The sequence below is a fragment of the Frieseomelitta varia genome, unplaced genomic scaffold (genome assembly GCF_011392965.1).
Source record: "Frieseomelitta varia isolate USP_RPSP 00005682 unplaced genomic scaffold, Fvar_1.2 scaffold_759, whole genome shotgun sequence".
NCBI classification, from domain to species: domain Eukaryota; kingdom Metazoa; phylum Arthropoda; class Insecta; order Hymenoptera; family Apidae; genus Frieseomelitta; species Frieseomelitta varia.
Genome location: NW_025110544.1, coordinates 178404 through 192875, shown reverse-complemented (window position 1 = coordinate 192875; position 14472 = coordinate 178404). Strand labels below are relative to the sequence as shown.

The 14472-nt window shown below is 30.6% G+C and overlaps 2 protein-coding genes across 6 annotated transcripts in view; both read right to left on the bottom strand.

Moving 5' to 3' along the window:
• The window catches only part of LOC122535728 (parathyroid hormone/parathyroid hormone-related peptide receptor-like), a 28483-nt gene extending 24042 nt beyond the window's left edge, over positions 1-4441 (bottom strand). Inside the window, exons 1-2 of one of the 3 annotated variants that reach the window (XM_043667504.1) lie at positions 4053-4441; positions 1657-2418 (exon numbers count right to left, since the gene is read on the bottom strand). The gene's annotated coding sequence lies outside the window, so the exon portion shown is untranslated. The remainder of the gene's footprint in view (positions 1-1656; positions 2419-4052) is intronic. The other 2 variants (XM_043667502.1, XM_043667503.1) reach the window with 2 other exon arrangements.
• Positions 4442-4914: 473 nt separating this feature from the next.
• Positions 4915-10194, bottom strand: LOC122535731. Of its 3 annotated transcripts, XM_043667511.1 has the most exons (7): positions 10037-10194; positions 9809-9970; positions 8135-8200; positions 7285-7350; positions 6902-7064; positions 6018-6369; positions 4915-5680 (listed from the first exon to the last, which is right to left on the bottom strand). In XM_043667511.1, the coding sequence occupies exons 2-7, from the start codon at positions 9930-9932 to the stop codon at positions 5501-5503; spliced, it is 951 nt and encodes a 316-aa protein (XP_043523446.1). In that variant the 5' UTR covers positions 9933-9970; positions 10037-10194; the 3' UTR covers positions 4915-5500. The 3 variants fall into 3 exon arrangements, with proteins under 3 accessions (XP_043523446.1, XP_043523447.1, XP_043523448.1); XM_043667512.1 differs by lacking the exon at positions 8135-8200; XM_043667513.1 differs by lacking the exons at positions 8135-8200; positions 9809-9970; positions 10037-10194 and adding an exon at positions 7631-7754.
• Positions 10195-14472: the final 4278 nt, after the last annotated feature.

The window sequence follows — 14472 nt, the reverse complement described above, 5'->3', positions numbered from 1 at the left end:
ACAGTACAATTAAAAAATTTTACTCTTCATAGTAAGAAAAAATGCAATTGGAAACTTCTTAAATTTTCGTAATACATGTTTAAAAATCTTTTAAAATCTATCTCAAAGAAATTTGTAAAGCTCATTATGCAATAATTTTCTGAGAAGCAACTATTATTGAATTTCTACGTGATTTTTTTTTTTTTTTTTTGTAAATGCAGAACTTATAAAACTACTCAAATAAGTTAAATATTTGTACTTAGAGAAATAAAACAGATAACCTAATTAATTAATTACTTCATTATAACAGTCTAAACAAGTTAAATCCTAGGTGTCTGTATATTTTGTCGAATAAATTAAATTTTTTAGAGTATTCTTGCGAGTACTTTTGCGAGTATTCAGGAATATTCTACACATCGAAATTAAACTTTCAAACGATATGAAGAATGAATTAAATCAGAGATGCTTGAAATAGAATAAAACGAATAGAAATGTAAGAATAATATAAATAAGAAATGTTGATATCAGAAAATTTCTTTCTTTTCTTTTAGTATTTTCAATTATACAAAACTGATGTTTTAAATTTATATGACTTTTCTCGTTATTTTTTTTATTAATAGTTTTCGATATCAATGAACAAATATTACTGAACTTTATTGGATAGAACTAGATAAATAAAATATATTGTACTTTTTCCTTCACTTTTTTATCTAATCAGATTGAAAAAAAATAAGACCAATAATATTTCCAGGAAACATTTGTCGACAACATTCTTATTTACTAAGAAAATCTGGTTTTTCAAATCAATGGATTTATCCACGAATGTATTTAATTTTACGGAACCAGACACACACAAGATATTTTCCATTTTCTTTCCTCGGCATTTCATTTTACTAGTCTCAAAAACAAATAAGAGCAATAAAAAGCTACAAAAAACATACGTCAACAACATTCTTTCTTTGAAAAATCTGTTTGATGAACTACAGAGATTGCTATCAAATCAGACGACTTAAGTGGAGCAATGTAGTATTAATACCTGGCGTTTAGTTAATTAAACTCATTTTACTGATGTTTCTGCGAGTCAATTAAAAACATTAGAAACAGATTTCTAGTTTATTTATAAGAGCATCAACTGACCAGCAGACGATTCGAAGAGCCATCGCTTATGATAATATTTATCAAACAACGCCGATTCGAGAGTAATATTAAACTTGCCTTGGGCTCCGCAATTTCCTCCGATGATCTTAATAAATGCCATCTATACACGTTTACTTATTTTTTGTTCTTTCTGCTTTTTCCCCCGTCTTAGTTTTTTAACCATCTAACATACGAAAAAAATGAGTATTTTAAAAATGTGATAGCAGATTTTGGAGAAAGTTATCAGGAACTTGTTTATGTCTCTCTCGCTTTGAACTTATTCAGAATGCACTTCATTTCTGAGAGCTAACCTTAAATAAATAAATATTGTACCGACGGGATCGAAAAACTGCTGTATTTTTTGCTTCGCGAAATTATTAAATATTCCATAAGCGTTATTCTAAGACTCTGCGGTCTTCGCTCAGTAAAAAGTATTTAATAAAGGATTTGCTGCATCTCTCTGCATTACTTATTCGAAATTATAAAAATTGCACTAATTCTATAGAAAGCAGTATAGAAGTTTCAACAATTGTTATTCACCGTTAAATGCTCAGCAGAATGCCACAGAAGTTGTCAAAAGTTATTAACGCTTCTTAAATGAACTCGGAGAATTCAACAATATCGTCGTTCCATTCTGCACAGAAATCTTGAAGAAATTCTTCGACAATCCTCCCAGAGTATTTTCGTGTGTCACAAGATGTAAAAGTGATGGAAATCTTCGTACAAGAAGTCCAATGCGCAATCCTCGATTTTCATTACCAATTACTCCAATGAACGATTTCTATCACTTCATGACGGGTAAAAATTTGTTCTTTGTACAAGACGGATGTTCTTTTTCTTAAAATTCTTTTAGTGGAAAGGCAGTAACTATTTCTTTTTCTTTTTTTTTTAATGCGTTGAATAATCAACTGTCTCTACCATCTCACAAATACGTCCGACGCCGGGCGGCGTTTAAGCGCGACTGCTTCCTCTGGGGCTCTATTATATCGTCGAATCTTACGCATGTGCGACTTCCAAGTTACTCTCTCTCTGTTTCTGTCTCTCTCTCTCTCTCTCTCTCTCTTTCTCTCTCCCTCCCTCTCTTCCTCGTTCCACACGAGCTACACGTCTCCTTGTCACGGCAATACTTGCGAATAGTTATTTCTTTGTCGTTCAGAAGATCCACCAACTGTTGCTTTTCGTTGACTCAGGTCATGAAGTGAAAAATAGAAGAGAGCATGCTGTCCTGACATAGAAATACTATTTTCAACAAATTGTATTGATGTTCGAAAAAGAACATTGCTTCGGGCTGTATTTTGAAGCCTGGAAAAGAAATTGAGATGTTATTTATGTTGAAACATAAAATCGTTAAAGGATATAAAAGAATCATTGCCGTTATAGAAAACGAAATATACGATGCACAAATTACAGGGAAAAGTCAGTTTTTAAATTGTCAGAAATAACATTGTATATTACAAATTCTACTGAACTTTTTCTGGAAGAGATTTACAGATATTTCGACTTTAGTTTTAGTGATCATTAAAGAACCGTTCTCAATCGTTTCACATCGATGAAACCTCACGTGATTATCAATCATGAAATCACACCATTGAATAAATTAAGTACTTGCTGCAGAGGTTTTTCTAGAACGAATTAACCAATTCAGTTCTATTCATATGAAATAAACTTCCCTGTGAGTGATGCACGTAGTCGAAACAATAACAATCAAATGAATTTTCGCAGTTTTATTCATCTAAACGTATGTGTGAAATATTGTATTTCACTTCATTGATAATCCAACAAAACAACTGCAGTGAGAGAAATATTACTCTTTAGAAGCAATTCATAACAGAAATACAGTCTATTAAACAGTTCGTGATTTATGATTTATTTTCACGTACTTTGAAAATTGTAAAATGAAAACCATGTGACGAAACGGATGCATAAATTGAAAATTCTTGAGCTAATCAGTATCGATTATTAGAACGAAAAGGGGTCACCAAAAATTATCTTTGAAACCGACCACTTAAAATACAAGAGAGATGGAGCACGTGCAAGTATTTGGTGATCGATGATAACGATATATATTATAGAATACCGCCGATAACGATAATAATAGACTCATTGAGATTCGATTGCAATTTATCATTAGCTCGATCGCAATTTATCAAAAAGTCTTGTTGTCTTTATGGTCGTAGATGTTTAGGAACCATCCCAATATTTTTTATTTACGATAGAATCGAGCAAAAAAAAAAAAAAAAAGTGTAACTAACAGCAATTATTTTATGTTACATCCTAAAGGAATAAATAATTCTCTAAATAAAAAACAATAGGACAATAGAATCTATGTACTTCAAAATATATTAATATGTTTCTAAAAACGCACAAATGACCTAATCTTTTGTAACTGTTTGCATATTTGAACATTTGAACATTCTCAGAATTTTACATTACAAAAATATTGAAGTACTAAATATTAATGGAGTTTTCTTGGTTCGCAATTCCACAATTTTCTAGGAAGAATATTCTGCTATTTCTTTAACAAGTTGCAAAGTGAATTATTTAACTTAGTCATCTGTGTCTACATGTTTATTCGCGTTTTTCAATTAAGGAACAAACAGAGAAATTTTCCTTCGATAGTAAAACACTAAATGATATATCAAACACTTGCACATACGGTTACATGCAATATTTGACTTTTATTGTGTCACAGGGAGCATAGAAAAATATCTCGCAAATCGAGAGAAACAATTCTGACAGATCAACAATCTGTTTCGACAAAAATATAGGTACTCCAAACCATCAGATTTCATTAATCTCAATATCATCGAAATAAAGAGTTGTATAGAAAAAATACATCGCTATCATCGCGCATCAGAAAAGCCAGTTAACAATTATCCAATATTCCGTTATCATACAGCAAGATAGGTGGGGAAAAAAGAAAAGAAAAATCATACCTTCGTCTAAAGTAAATAGTCAGGATTTTCTTTTTTCTTTTACGTTGATTAATCTGACAATCTAATTGACGAATCGATAACTTTTCCCATAATCTGGTTACCAGCCTATCGTTAATCTTAACAGCGCCGGTTATCATTCACATCAATTATCAATGACCAGACCATTTATTTGATACACATCGAACTGCTTATATGTAACTGCGCAGTTTTTCTATCTCTAATCTTGATTCTTCGCGTTAATGTTTTGCCTCCTGTCAAGAATTTTCTAATTAGTTAGATTTCTTGGACTATTTGCTTAATGAACAGCACATATTTTAATGAATAATAAATAAATTTAGTTAACTTGAGTGTGTGGGAGGTGAGTTAATAATATGTACTAAAACATCGTTTTTATTAACATAAATTAAGTGAAGTTATTCACATTATCTTAAAACATATTATAGTATACGACATAATACTCAAACAGAAAAGGAATTAAAATTATTTATGACTGAATTAATAATTGCAATAATTAACAAATGACAAAAGCGAGATCATGAAACGGGATTTAACCCAAGGACCAGGTGCCACTTTCATTCTGTATTCGTGAATTAAGAATGCTACACTCGCTATATGAATCAATGAATGAAACATGAAGTAGGACACACTACCTTATCCCTCGACTCAAGTTCATTGAATTTATCTTGACGACTGATATTTTATATTCATGTTATCGTCGACAACTTTTGATCTTTTCTACCAAAATTGAATTTCTTTAAAAAGTTTTTTCATGCCTTTATCTACCCCCATTACAATGAAATATTTATGAAGGATTGATAAAAAAAGATTGGAAAATAAGAGAGGGGAAAAGAGTACTAATCTGTAGATAATACGAATTTATATATTTTCCAAGCTACAGCAAAATACACTTCAAAGTTCTACAATACTTAAAATAACATTGAAACCGTACTACTAGAGAATTTACATAAATATCCACAACTACAAAACTAAAATTACTAATCTACTTACCACTTACATATATTCCCAAAATTATAGAAATAAAGAAAGGATTCATTCTAGAAAGGATATATAAAAAGGTATCAAATACTTCAACTGTCCTTATACCAAAATCATTTCTTCAAGAAACTACTTTATGATATTTATAATTAAGCAAGAAACTACTTTATGATATTTATAATTACTAAATTGTAACTACATTCTAACGTTATTTTTCAAAAATGAAACTATTGATAAATTCTCCAATAAAAATTTGATTCAACAAATCATTTTATTAATTATAAGATCTTTTAAAGGCAAAAAAAATCGAACAAACGACTTCAGATTAAAAAATTCTATAAAACGTTGAAAGTTTTTTTTTTGTTAAGCATCTATGTTTGTAGTTAAATATGGTTGGTATTATTTTTATAACATTTTATAAGGACAATGGACCTCTTTACGAGTATTTAATTTTAAAACGGTATAAGGTGTGTAAATTCTCGAATTTCATTATTGCCAAGCACACTCATCACGTCCTTTAGGGTAATTTGTTGAATGGTCTCGTTAATTTTATTACCTACGTAACTCTGGATACCCGGAAGTATATCTGGCTTAATAAATTCTATTACCTTTGGCGTTAACTCCCGAACGACCTACGGATAAATATATGTAAATTCAATTTCGTGATCCTCTTCTACACCATTTATTAAATTCCACCACAAAAATTAAACAAATAATGATATCATCTCGAACGTTTCCTCTCTCAACTTCTTTGCAAAACGCATTACACAAACAAAAATTTTCAGAAACTTGAAATGTAAAAGTTGCCAAGATTTTGATTACTCATTATTTATATCCTAATATTTCTTCTTTCTTTTTTTAAAAAGATCCCACATAGGACAAAATATTCAAATTCAAAGCTTTGTAACTCAATTTACTAAAGTTTCAAAGCTACCACTAACTACTAACAATTTGGCTAAATGATTCTACCTTGTTCATAACGTCGGTCAGTTCATCATCATCCATAAAGTTCCCTAAATCGATATCGATGGATCTCAACGAAAAATCCATATAGAAAGTTTTCAAGTACACTCCTTTTCTGAATCCCAATAAACTGCTCACATACAGTTGGAAATCATATACATTTGCTTTAAAAGATCCTGCACCTTGCAAATCGACTGTATTTCCGATGTCTCCGGTTATATTGTAAAAACCCTCGATATGTATTTCCGGCACAGAAATATTTGCCGCAAATATTGGCCCAATCAAAGATAGTTTCGCCTTATTGACTACGAAAGTTGATAAGTTGTATAACGAGAGATTTTCCAGAACAATGGATATGCTGAAAAATTCAACACGGTATTGTAACTCGAACGGAGAGTGAGAACAGATGTTACATAAAAAGTTATTTCATTAAATACAGGATGCTCACTGCTCACAATAAAACTTATTTTTTAGATTATATATTGGTTTGATGTAATTTAAACATCCTGTATTATATATATATATATACACGAGATTAAATCAAATTGTACTTATTTTTTATACATTTATACTAAATTTTCATACATTTACAAAACCATCTTTAAAAAAAAACCGAATTTACGAATGTTGAAATAGAGGCTTTATGTTTTAAAACGAGACTATAGATGTGATCGTTTTTATCATTAAAGTTAAAGTTTAAATTATTTACAATTTTTTATTGTTATTGGTAGTTAAGTACAAATAAACTGAAAACGAAAATGAGTAACTGACGGCATTATTTTTGTATCAACTAGCAATGAAATTCCTTTGTATCGGAACAACGATGGAGTGTTCAGGAATTTGTTAAGACCTTGAACGTGACCAAAGATTTAATCAATCGTCGAACTTACTTTCCTATATCCGAATTGTCGAAGTTGATGTACAGTTCGTCAAGATGATACGGTTCCAAAGATGGAATTCCAAGTTCTGGTATTCCGTATGGCATTCTACCACGAATTTGCTCTATAATCCTTCGAATTTTGAATTCCAGACCTTTCGAGGCAGCGCTGTCAACTATCCTTTAGTTAATTAGTATCAATTGACTGAACACATTCGGGCTCACAAAAATATTCAAACACTTCTAGAAACCTTTTACGACTTTTTCAAATATTTCAGATTCGTTTCGAGCTTTTAGTACAGTTTCATCACTATGTCAATAAAATGTTAACACTCATAAAAGGTTTTTGAAAATGTTCTAATACTTTCACGAATCACTGTAATTCAAAATACTTACTGTAGCCGGTAGTGAGTTTAGTCGCGTTGATGATGAGATTCTTAGGCGTTTCCACCGCAGTGGTAACTAAAACAATAGAAAAGAATATTGTTAATTTCCTGCATCTTCATTAATTACGCTTACCAGTATTTATACATGACAGTTGAAATAAAGCGATATAGCGTATGGAGATTAATAGCAATGCACAGTACACTTTGCGAAATTAATTATGACCGTAGGTTCCCATATCGAATTGAAAAGATCAAACTCGATGACGATAAAAGTTGATTTAATATAGGAAAAATAGGTCTGAAGGTTATCCACATGCTTTGATGTTGAAATCATGATTACTAGCTGATGTACATACTATTCTCAATGGAATAATACATGTATATAAGCAGAAAATTGATATAGCCAAAGTGAAGGTATTTCAGAAGAAGCTTCTTAATTTCTTTCGCAATCGTCTCCTATCGTAACTGTCTGACTGGACGACGTTGTTGAGCGACTGAAACTCGCATTAGACTGCTCATTAAAAATGCTGTTGCAGGCGTGGTGCAACTCTAGGTTCTTACAGAAGCAGCTTTCCAAACTTCATTCCATCTTTACGATATTATCCTTGGACTACTTGTTGGACAATTCAAAATGAATTCAATTGACATTGAAATTGGATTAAATTTTAATTGATTTTAATAGATTTCGACTGAATCTAATTTATCATGACTGAGATATTAATATTTAATACAAAGTTGCCTGACCAAAATACTAATACTTAATGGCTCCAAAATAAATACTAGCAATGAAATCGAAAAACGTTTGATGGAATAGTTTGAAAATAATGATTCAGAGATGTTTGGATGAAAGTTTCACATACTGTAATTAGAGGCTGTGTCCGTAACGCGATGTATCAATTCTTTCTGTCGTCGCATAAATCCCGACACTGTAACAAACGAGTAAACGCAAAGGTTTCCTCTGAAACACAATTCCATCTTTATACGAATGGTCGATGAATGATCAGTTTATTACTAACAGTTTAACGTGGACCGATTACATTTTTTTGACACGTGAACGAGGTGCTATTAACCAGGACTATAATTTCGAAATGAGATTCAAAGTATGACAGTAACGAGTACGACAGTCGTAGCCTTGAATGTTGAATATTTTAAAATGATTATTTCTCTTATAAATATTAAAATAATTCGATGGATTGAGTAACTGAATTCTAAAAAAAAGAATAAGTATAGTAATAACAACCAGATAAATTATTTACTGTATTAAACGATAATGAAATAAATTATCAAAATATTTTACACTTATTTTACAAGAATTCACTACTTCTAAAAATCTTTTAGACTCTGGTAACTAGTTTCGAAAAATTCTTTACATTTCAGAAAATAATTAAATTAATTCAAGCAACATAAACAAGAAGTTTATTAGGACAAGAAAGTTTTAAATATAAAAAAATTCAATAATTCTTTTTATGCAATCACACGGCCAAACGGAAAAGAATTAATTAACAACGAACATGCAAACAACAAGTAGATACAAGATAAAAAAAGTAGAAAAGAAAAAAACGAGGAAACGATTACCAGAAGCGACACAATCAAGAACATCGGTTCTACGTGCGTGATTTTTCAGAGTAGCGTAATTGAGTTCGCAAGGCGTAATTTCAGTAGTATAATGAGGCGATTCCTGTTGCACTACAATAAAATCTGTGAAGTCCACGCCAATGAACGAAATGACGTTCAGATAACAAAAACATATGAATACCATGAATCATCCAATCATATATCACATTGACTATAACTTATAATTATTTCAAATTCACGAATAATTATTATTTTTTATTCGAACAACGATTTGATCACTTACAAAAACCTAATTTCAATACAAAAAACTGTATTTTTTTGCAGAGAGATTAACGCTACAGCAGAAATGATGTTTATATAAAACTAATGCTAGGCTATGACGAATATGAAATTAAAAAAAAAAGGCATTACACATTGGAACTGGCGTGAATATATTTTAGTCTATTAATAAAACCTAAACTATCATAAATGCTCTCGTAGACTAGAAATGAATTTTTGAATCGAGTTGCGATATCTGTCCAGGTGAAAGTACTCTTCTATAATGAGAACAGTTGGATATGAATGATCTTCGCAATTGATTTCTCATCTTTTTACACTTTATTCTACTTCCACATTCTATAAATTAAGAATCATACGTTATAATACGTAATCAACGTAATTGAATTGTTTAAAACATATTCCAAATGGGTAAGAAATAAATTCAGAATTAATTGAAGAAAAATCAACTCAAAACATACAAAAAAATAAAAGCACAATTAATTTACATACTCAGAATCAATGTTGATTAAAACGAAAGATATTTTATTCTCTATGTTATACTATTCTATGTTATATTATTCAAAATTTTTTTTAAACAACAACAAATATCGCTAAAGTAAGAAAAGAGACTTACAATAATTTCGAAGAGGAATTATTTATCAAAGAATAAATAATACATAATATGCCAAAAGATTACTCACGAAAATTATTTGCACTGTTGGCGACATTTTCAATTCCTCCTAAAAATCCTGGAAGACTTTCTGATTGAGAGGAAATCATCTGAATGCCCAGCATCAAAATAATAATTTCCTTTAGCAAATGCATTGTTCTGATTACTTATTTGCCACAGATATTATCAAACACTGAAAATTAAATTCTGATAGACCGTTTGTTTAGAAGACTAACTACAAGATACAGAAGAGACCTACCATTTAAAGCGCTCGCGAAGAAGCAGGAAAGCCGACTGGCTACATCAAAGAGTAGCAGTGCGTAAGTAAGTCAGCTGATGCGGTTGTGAGTATATATTTGTGATGTGTGAGTAATGCACGTGCAGGCACGTTCAGCGAAAGCGAATGCTATAGCACGGTCTACAAATGGTGTTCCATAGACTATGAAACACTATTAATCTTCTTGCATGACTGAATGAATATTATCAATGAATTTTTGTCAGTCACACGTTAAAATAAATAACAATTATGGATTTATAGATTAAAATGGGGCATCCCATAATATATAAAGGTATATAAAATAATGATTATAATAAAATAATAATATAAGAAACTCATAAATGAATCACAACTAAAAAGCAAGCTATATACAGCAAGCAAGCGTATTTCACACAAAGCAGCAAGCAAGCGTATTTTACACAAAGCAGCAAAAGCAAGCGTATTTTACAAAAAGCAGCAAGCAAGCGTATTGCACACCAAAGCAGGAAGCAAGCGTATTACACACCAAAGCAGCAAGCAAGCGTATTGGACACAAAAGCAGCAAGCTAGCGTATTGGACACCAAAGCAGCAAGCAAACGTATTTTACAAAAAGCAGCAAGCAAGCGTATTTTACAAAAAACAGCAAGCAAGCGTATTTCACACAAAGCAGCAAAAGCAAGCGTATTTTACAAAAAGCAGCAAGCAAGCGTATTGCACACAAAAGCAGCAAGCAAGCGTATTGCACACAAAAGCAGCAAGTAAGCGTATTTTACAAAAAGCAGCAAGAAAGCGTATTTCACAAAAAGCAGCAAGCAAGCGTATTTCACAAAAAACGACAAGCAAGCGTATTGCACACAAAAGCAGCAAAAGCAAGCGTATTTCAAAAAAAGCAGCAAGCAAGCGTATTACACACAAAAAGAAGCAAGCAAGCGTATTGCACACAAAAGCAGCAAAAGCAGGCGTATTTAACAGCAAGCACGAATATTCTACAGCACAATCTACAACATATTCTACATATAATCAAAAAATAATCTACACAAACAATCTAACAAATCAATCGCGCTATACTATAATATATGCTATGCAATACTATACAATTAAGTAAATAGACCAGTTATATTGAAAAAACACATGCACAAGTCATAAGAAAAGGAATAAATTAAAAACAAAACATGCAATTTAACATTCAGATTATCTAACCCGTTCAAATTCTACTTTTGACAATCCTTTTCATACATAAAAAGAAAGACATGAAAAGATGTAATTTATTTCGACAGAAAGAGAAACAATTAGTCTATTTCTCATATGCGTATTGCATCATCAAAAATGAATTATTAACATTTAAAACAGTTATTTAATTTAGCTTGTATATAACCGTCAGTCTTGATCAAAATCAGTCTCAATTTTTTTTTTATGAAAAGGATTCGTTTCTAAAAATAATTTAAACTCGAACACAGTCACTGCACGAACACTTTCTTTTTCATTTTTTTTTGGATCATTTAGCAATGCTCGATGGATAATAACGATTTGTTCACTGCATTAACATATCAACAGTTTTCATCAACATAAATATCTTCACAACATCAACATTAAGAACTATTTCCATTTATTCCATTATTCCCTAAAAACAGTTTTAAAGAAGTTTCACGCTTTCAGAACAATTGCAGTTACTTCCCAATTCACTTTCATCACTACTCGAACAAAGTATGTATTAGGGGATTCCCCCAATTTTCTTCTTAGCATCATAAGATCTTCAGAATTCACCAATATAATGATCTTCACAACATCAACACTAGTAGAGCTATTTCCATTCACAATTAATTCCCAAAAACTGGAATTTAAGATACTTCACAATTTCACAACAATTGCAATCACATCTCAATTCTCTTTCATCACTACCCAAAGAAGAGAGTATGTATTAGGCCATTCCCTTCATCACTTTTCTTCTTGCCACTAACCATGATAAAATCTTCACAATTACTTGAAAATTTATTTTCACACTTTACAATCACTAGAGTATATATATTCTATTGTTCACAAAAATGTCTACAACGTGCATCAATATTATTTTTAACGAACACCTGACAAAACCGTTCATTCACACACGTTTGGAACACAGTTACAACGCAAAGTAATCTCGACAGGAACTATATACATATCACAGTTATTATTATGGAACACACAATACTAAACAAATATATGGTTCATTTCGATAGGAAGAATATCATAATCTTTACAATCATTTACTCTCGGGATCACATTTCATATTCCTTACCTCTAGAACACATACAAAGATATTCAGAAAATCACACTCCAACACTCTCTTTTCTAAATGAGAAGCAATCGCGAGAGAAAATATATAGATATATATATATATATATACGTATCATAGTTATTCTACCCATCAAAATTGATCGAAATCCTTCTCCAAAATTCTCTTTTGTGTAAGATAATATTTAAGAAAAATGCGATTCATTTCAATAGGAAGAACATGATTTCATTTTCCATCATTTACTCTCGGGATCGCAGTTCATATTCTAGAGCTGTTCATCTCTTTTAAAAATATACAAAAGATCTTCCTTTAACACTATCATTAGTAAATGACAATAATTGACAAATATGCGATTCATTAAAATAGGAAAAACATTATTACATTTACAATCATTTACTCTCTGGATCGCATTTGATATTCGTCATCCCCTCATCTCATATAAAACTAATCAAAAATTAATTAAATTCAACTAAAATCAAACAAATGAACAGCAATCTCGAGAGAAAATATAAATATCTACGTATCACAGTCGTTCTTTCCACCAAAATAGATCAAATTCTTTCCACAACATTCTCTTTTGTGTAAGATGATGATATTTGAGAAAAATGCGATTCATTTCAATAGGAAGAACATTATTTCATTGTCCATCATTTACTCTCGTGATCGCAGTTCATATATTATAACTGTTCATCACTATTAAAAATATACAAAAGTTCTTCCTTTAACAGTATCATTAGTAAATGACAATAATTGACAAATATGCTATTCATTTGGACAGGTAGAACATCAGAACATGTACGATCAGTTATTATTGCGACCGCATTTCAAATTCATCATTTGTTCATTTTACATGAAACAATTTAAAAATTAATTAAATTCAATTACAATAGAACAAATGAAAACCAATCTCGAGAGAAAATATAAATATGTACGTATCATAGACTTTCTTCCCATCAAAATTGTTCAAATTCTTTCTCCAACATTCTCTTTTGTGTAAGATAATATTTGAGAAAAATGCGATTCATTTTAATAGGAAGAACATTATTTCATTTTCCATCATTTACTCTCGGGATCGCATTTCATATTCTATAGCTGTTCATCTCTATTAAAAATATCCAAAAGTCCTTCCTTTTAAACTATCATTTGTGAATGACAATAATTGACACATATGCGATTCATTTCAGTAGGAAGAACATTATTACATTTACAATCATTTACTCTCTGGATCGCATTTGATATTCTTCATCCCGTCATCTCAGATAAAACTAATCAAAAATTAATTAAATACAATTAAAATCGAACAAATGAAAAGCAATCTAGAGAGAAAATATAAATATATACGTATCATAGTCGTTCTTCTCATCAAAATTGATCAAATTCTTTCTCCAACATTCTCTTTTGTGTAAGATAATATTTGAGAAAAATGCGGTTCATTTCAATAGGAAGAACATTATTTCATTTTCGATCATTTACTCTCGGGATCGCATTTCACACTCTACTACTGTTCATCTCTTTTAAAAATATCGAAAAGTTCTTCCTTTAACACTATCATTCGTAAATGACAATAATTGACAAATATGCTACTCATTTGGACAGGTAGAACATCAGAACATAAACGGTCATTCATTATTGCGACCGCATTTCACATTCATCATTTGTTCATCTTACATGAAACAATTAAAAAAACTAATTAAATTCAACTAAAATCGAACAAATGAAAAGCAATCTCGAGAGAAAATATAAATATGTACGTATCATAGTCGTTCGTCCCATCACAATTGATCAAATTCTTTCTCCAACATTCTCTCTTGTGTAAGATAATATTTGAGAAAAATGCGATTCATTTCAATAGCAAGAACATTATTTCATTTTCAATCATTTACTCTCAGGATCGTCATTCACATTCTACAACTGTTCATCTGTTTTAAAAATATCCAAAAGTTCTTCCTTTAAAACTATCATTTGTGAAAGACAATAATTGACACATATGCGATTCATTTCAATAGGAAGAACATTATTACATTTACAATCATTTACTCTCTGGATCGCATTTGATATTCGTCATCCCCTCATCTCATATAAAACTAATCAAAAATTAATTAAATTCAACTAAAATCGAACAAATGAACAGCAATCTCGAGAGAAAATATAAATATGTACGTATCA

Excerpts from the sequence above, each read along its gene's own strand:
- LOC122535731 (XM_043667511.1), bottom strand. The coding sequence starts at position 9,932 with ATGCATTTGCTAAAGGAAATTATTATTTTGATGCTGGGCATTCAGATG. Across the intron at positions 8,201-9,808 it reads CAACAGTGCAAATAATTTTC|TGTCGGGATTTATGCGACGA; the intron begins GTGAGTAATCTT and ends CGTTTGTTACAG. Across the intron at positions 5,681-6,017 it reads TGACCGACGTTATGAACAAG|GTCGTTCGGGAGTTAACGCC; the intron begins GTAGAATCATTT and ends ATTTATCCGTAG.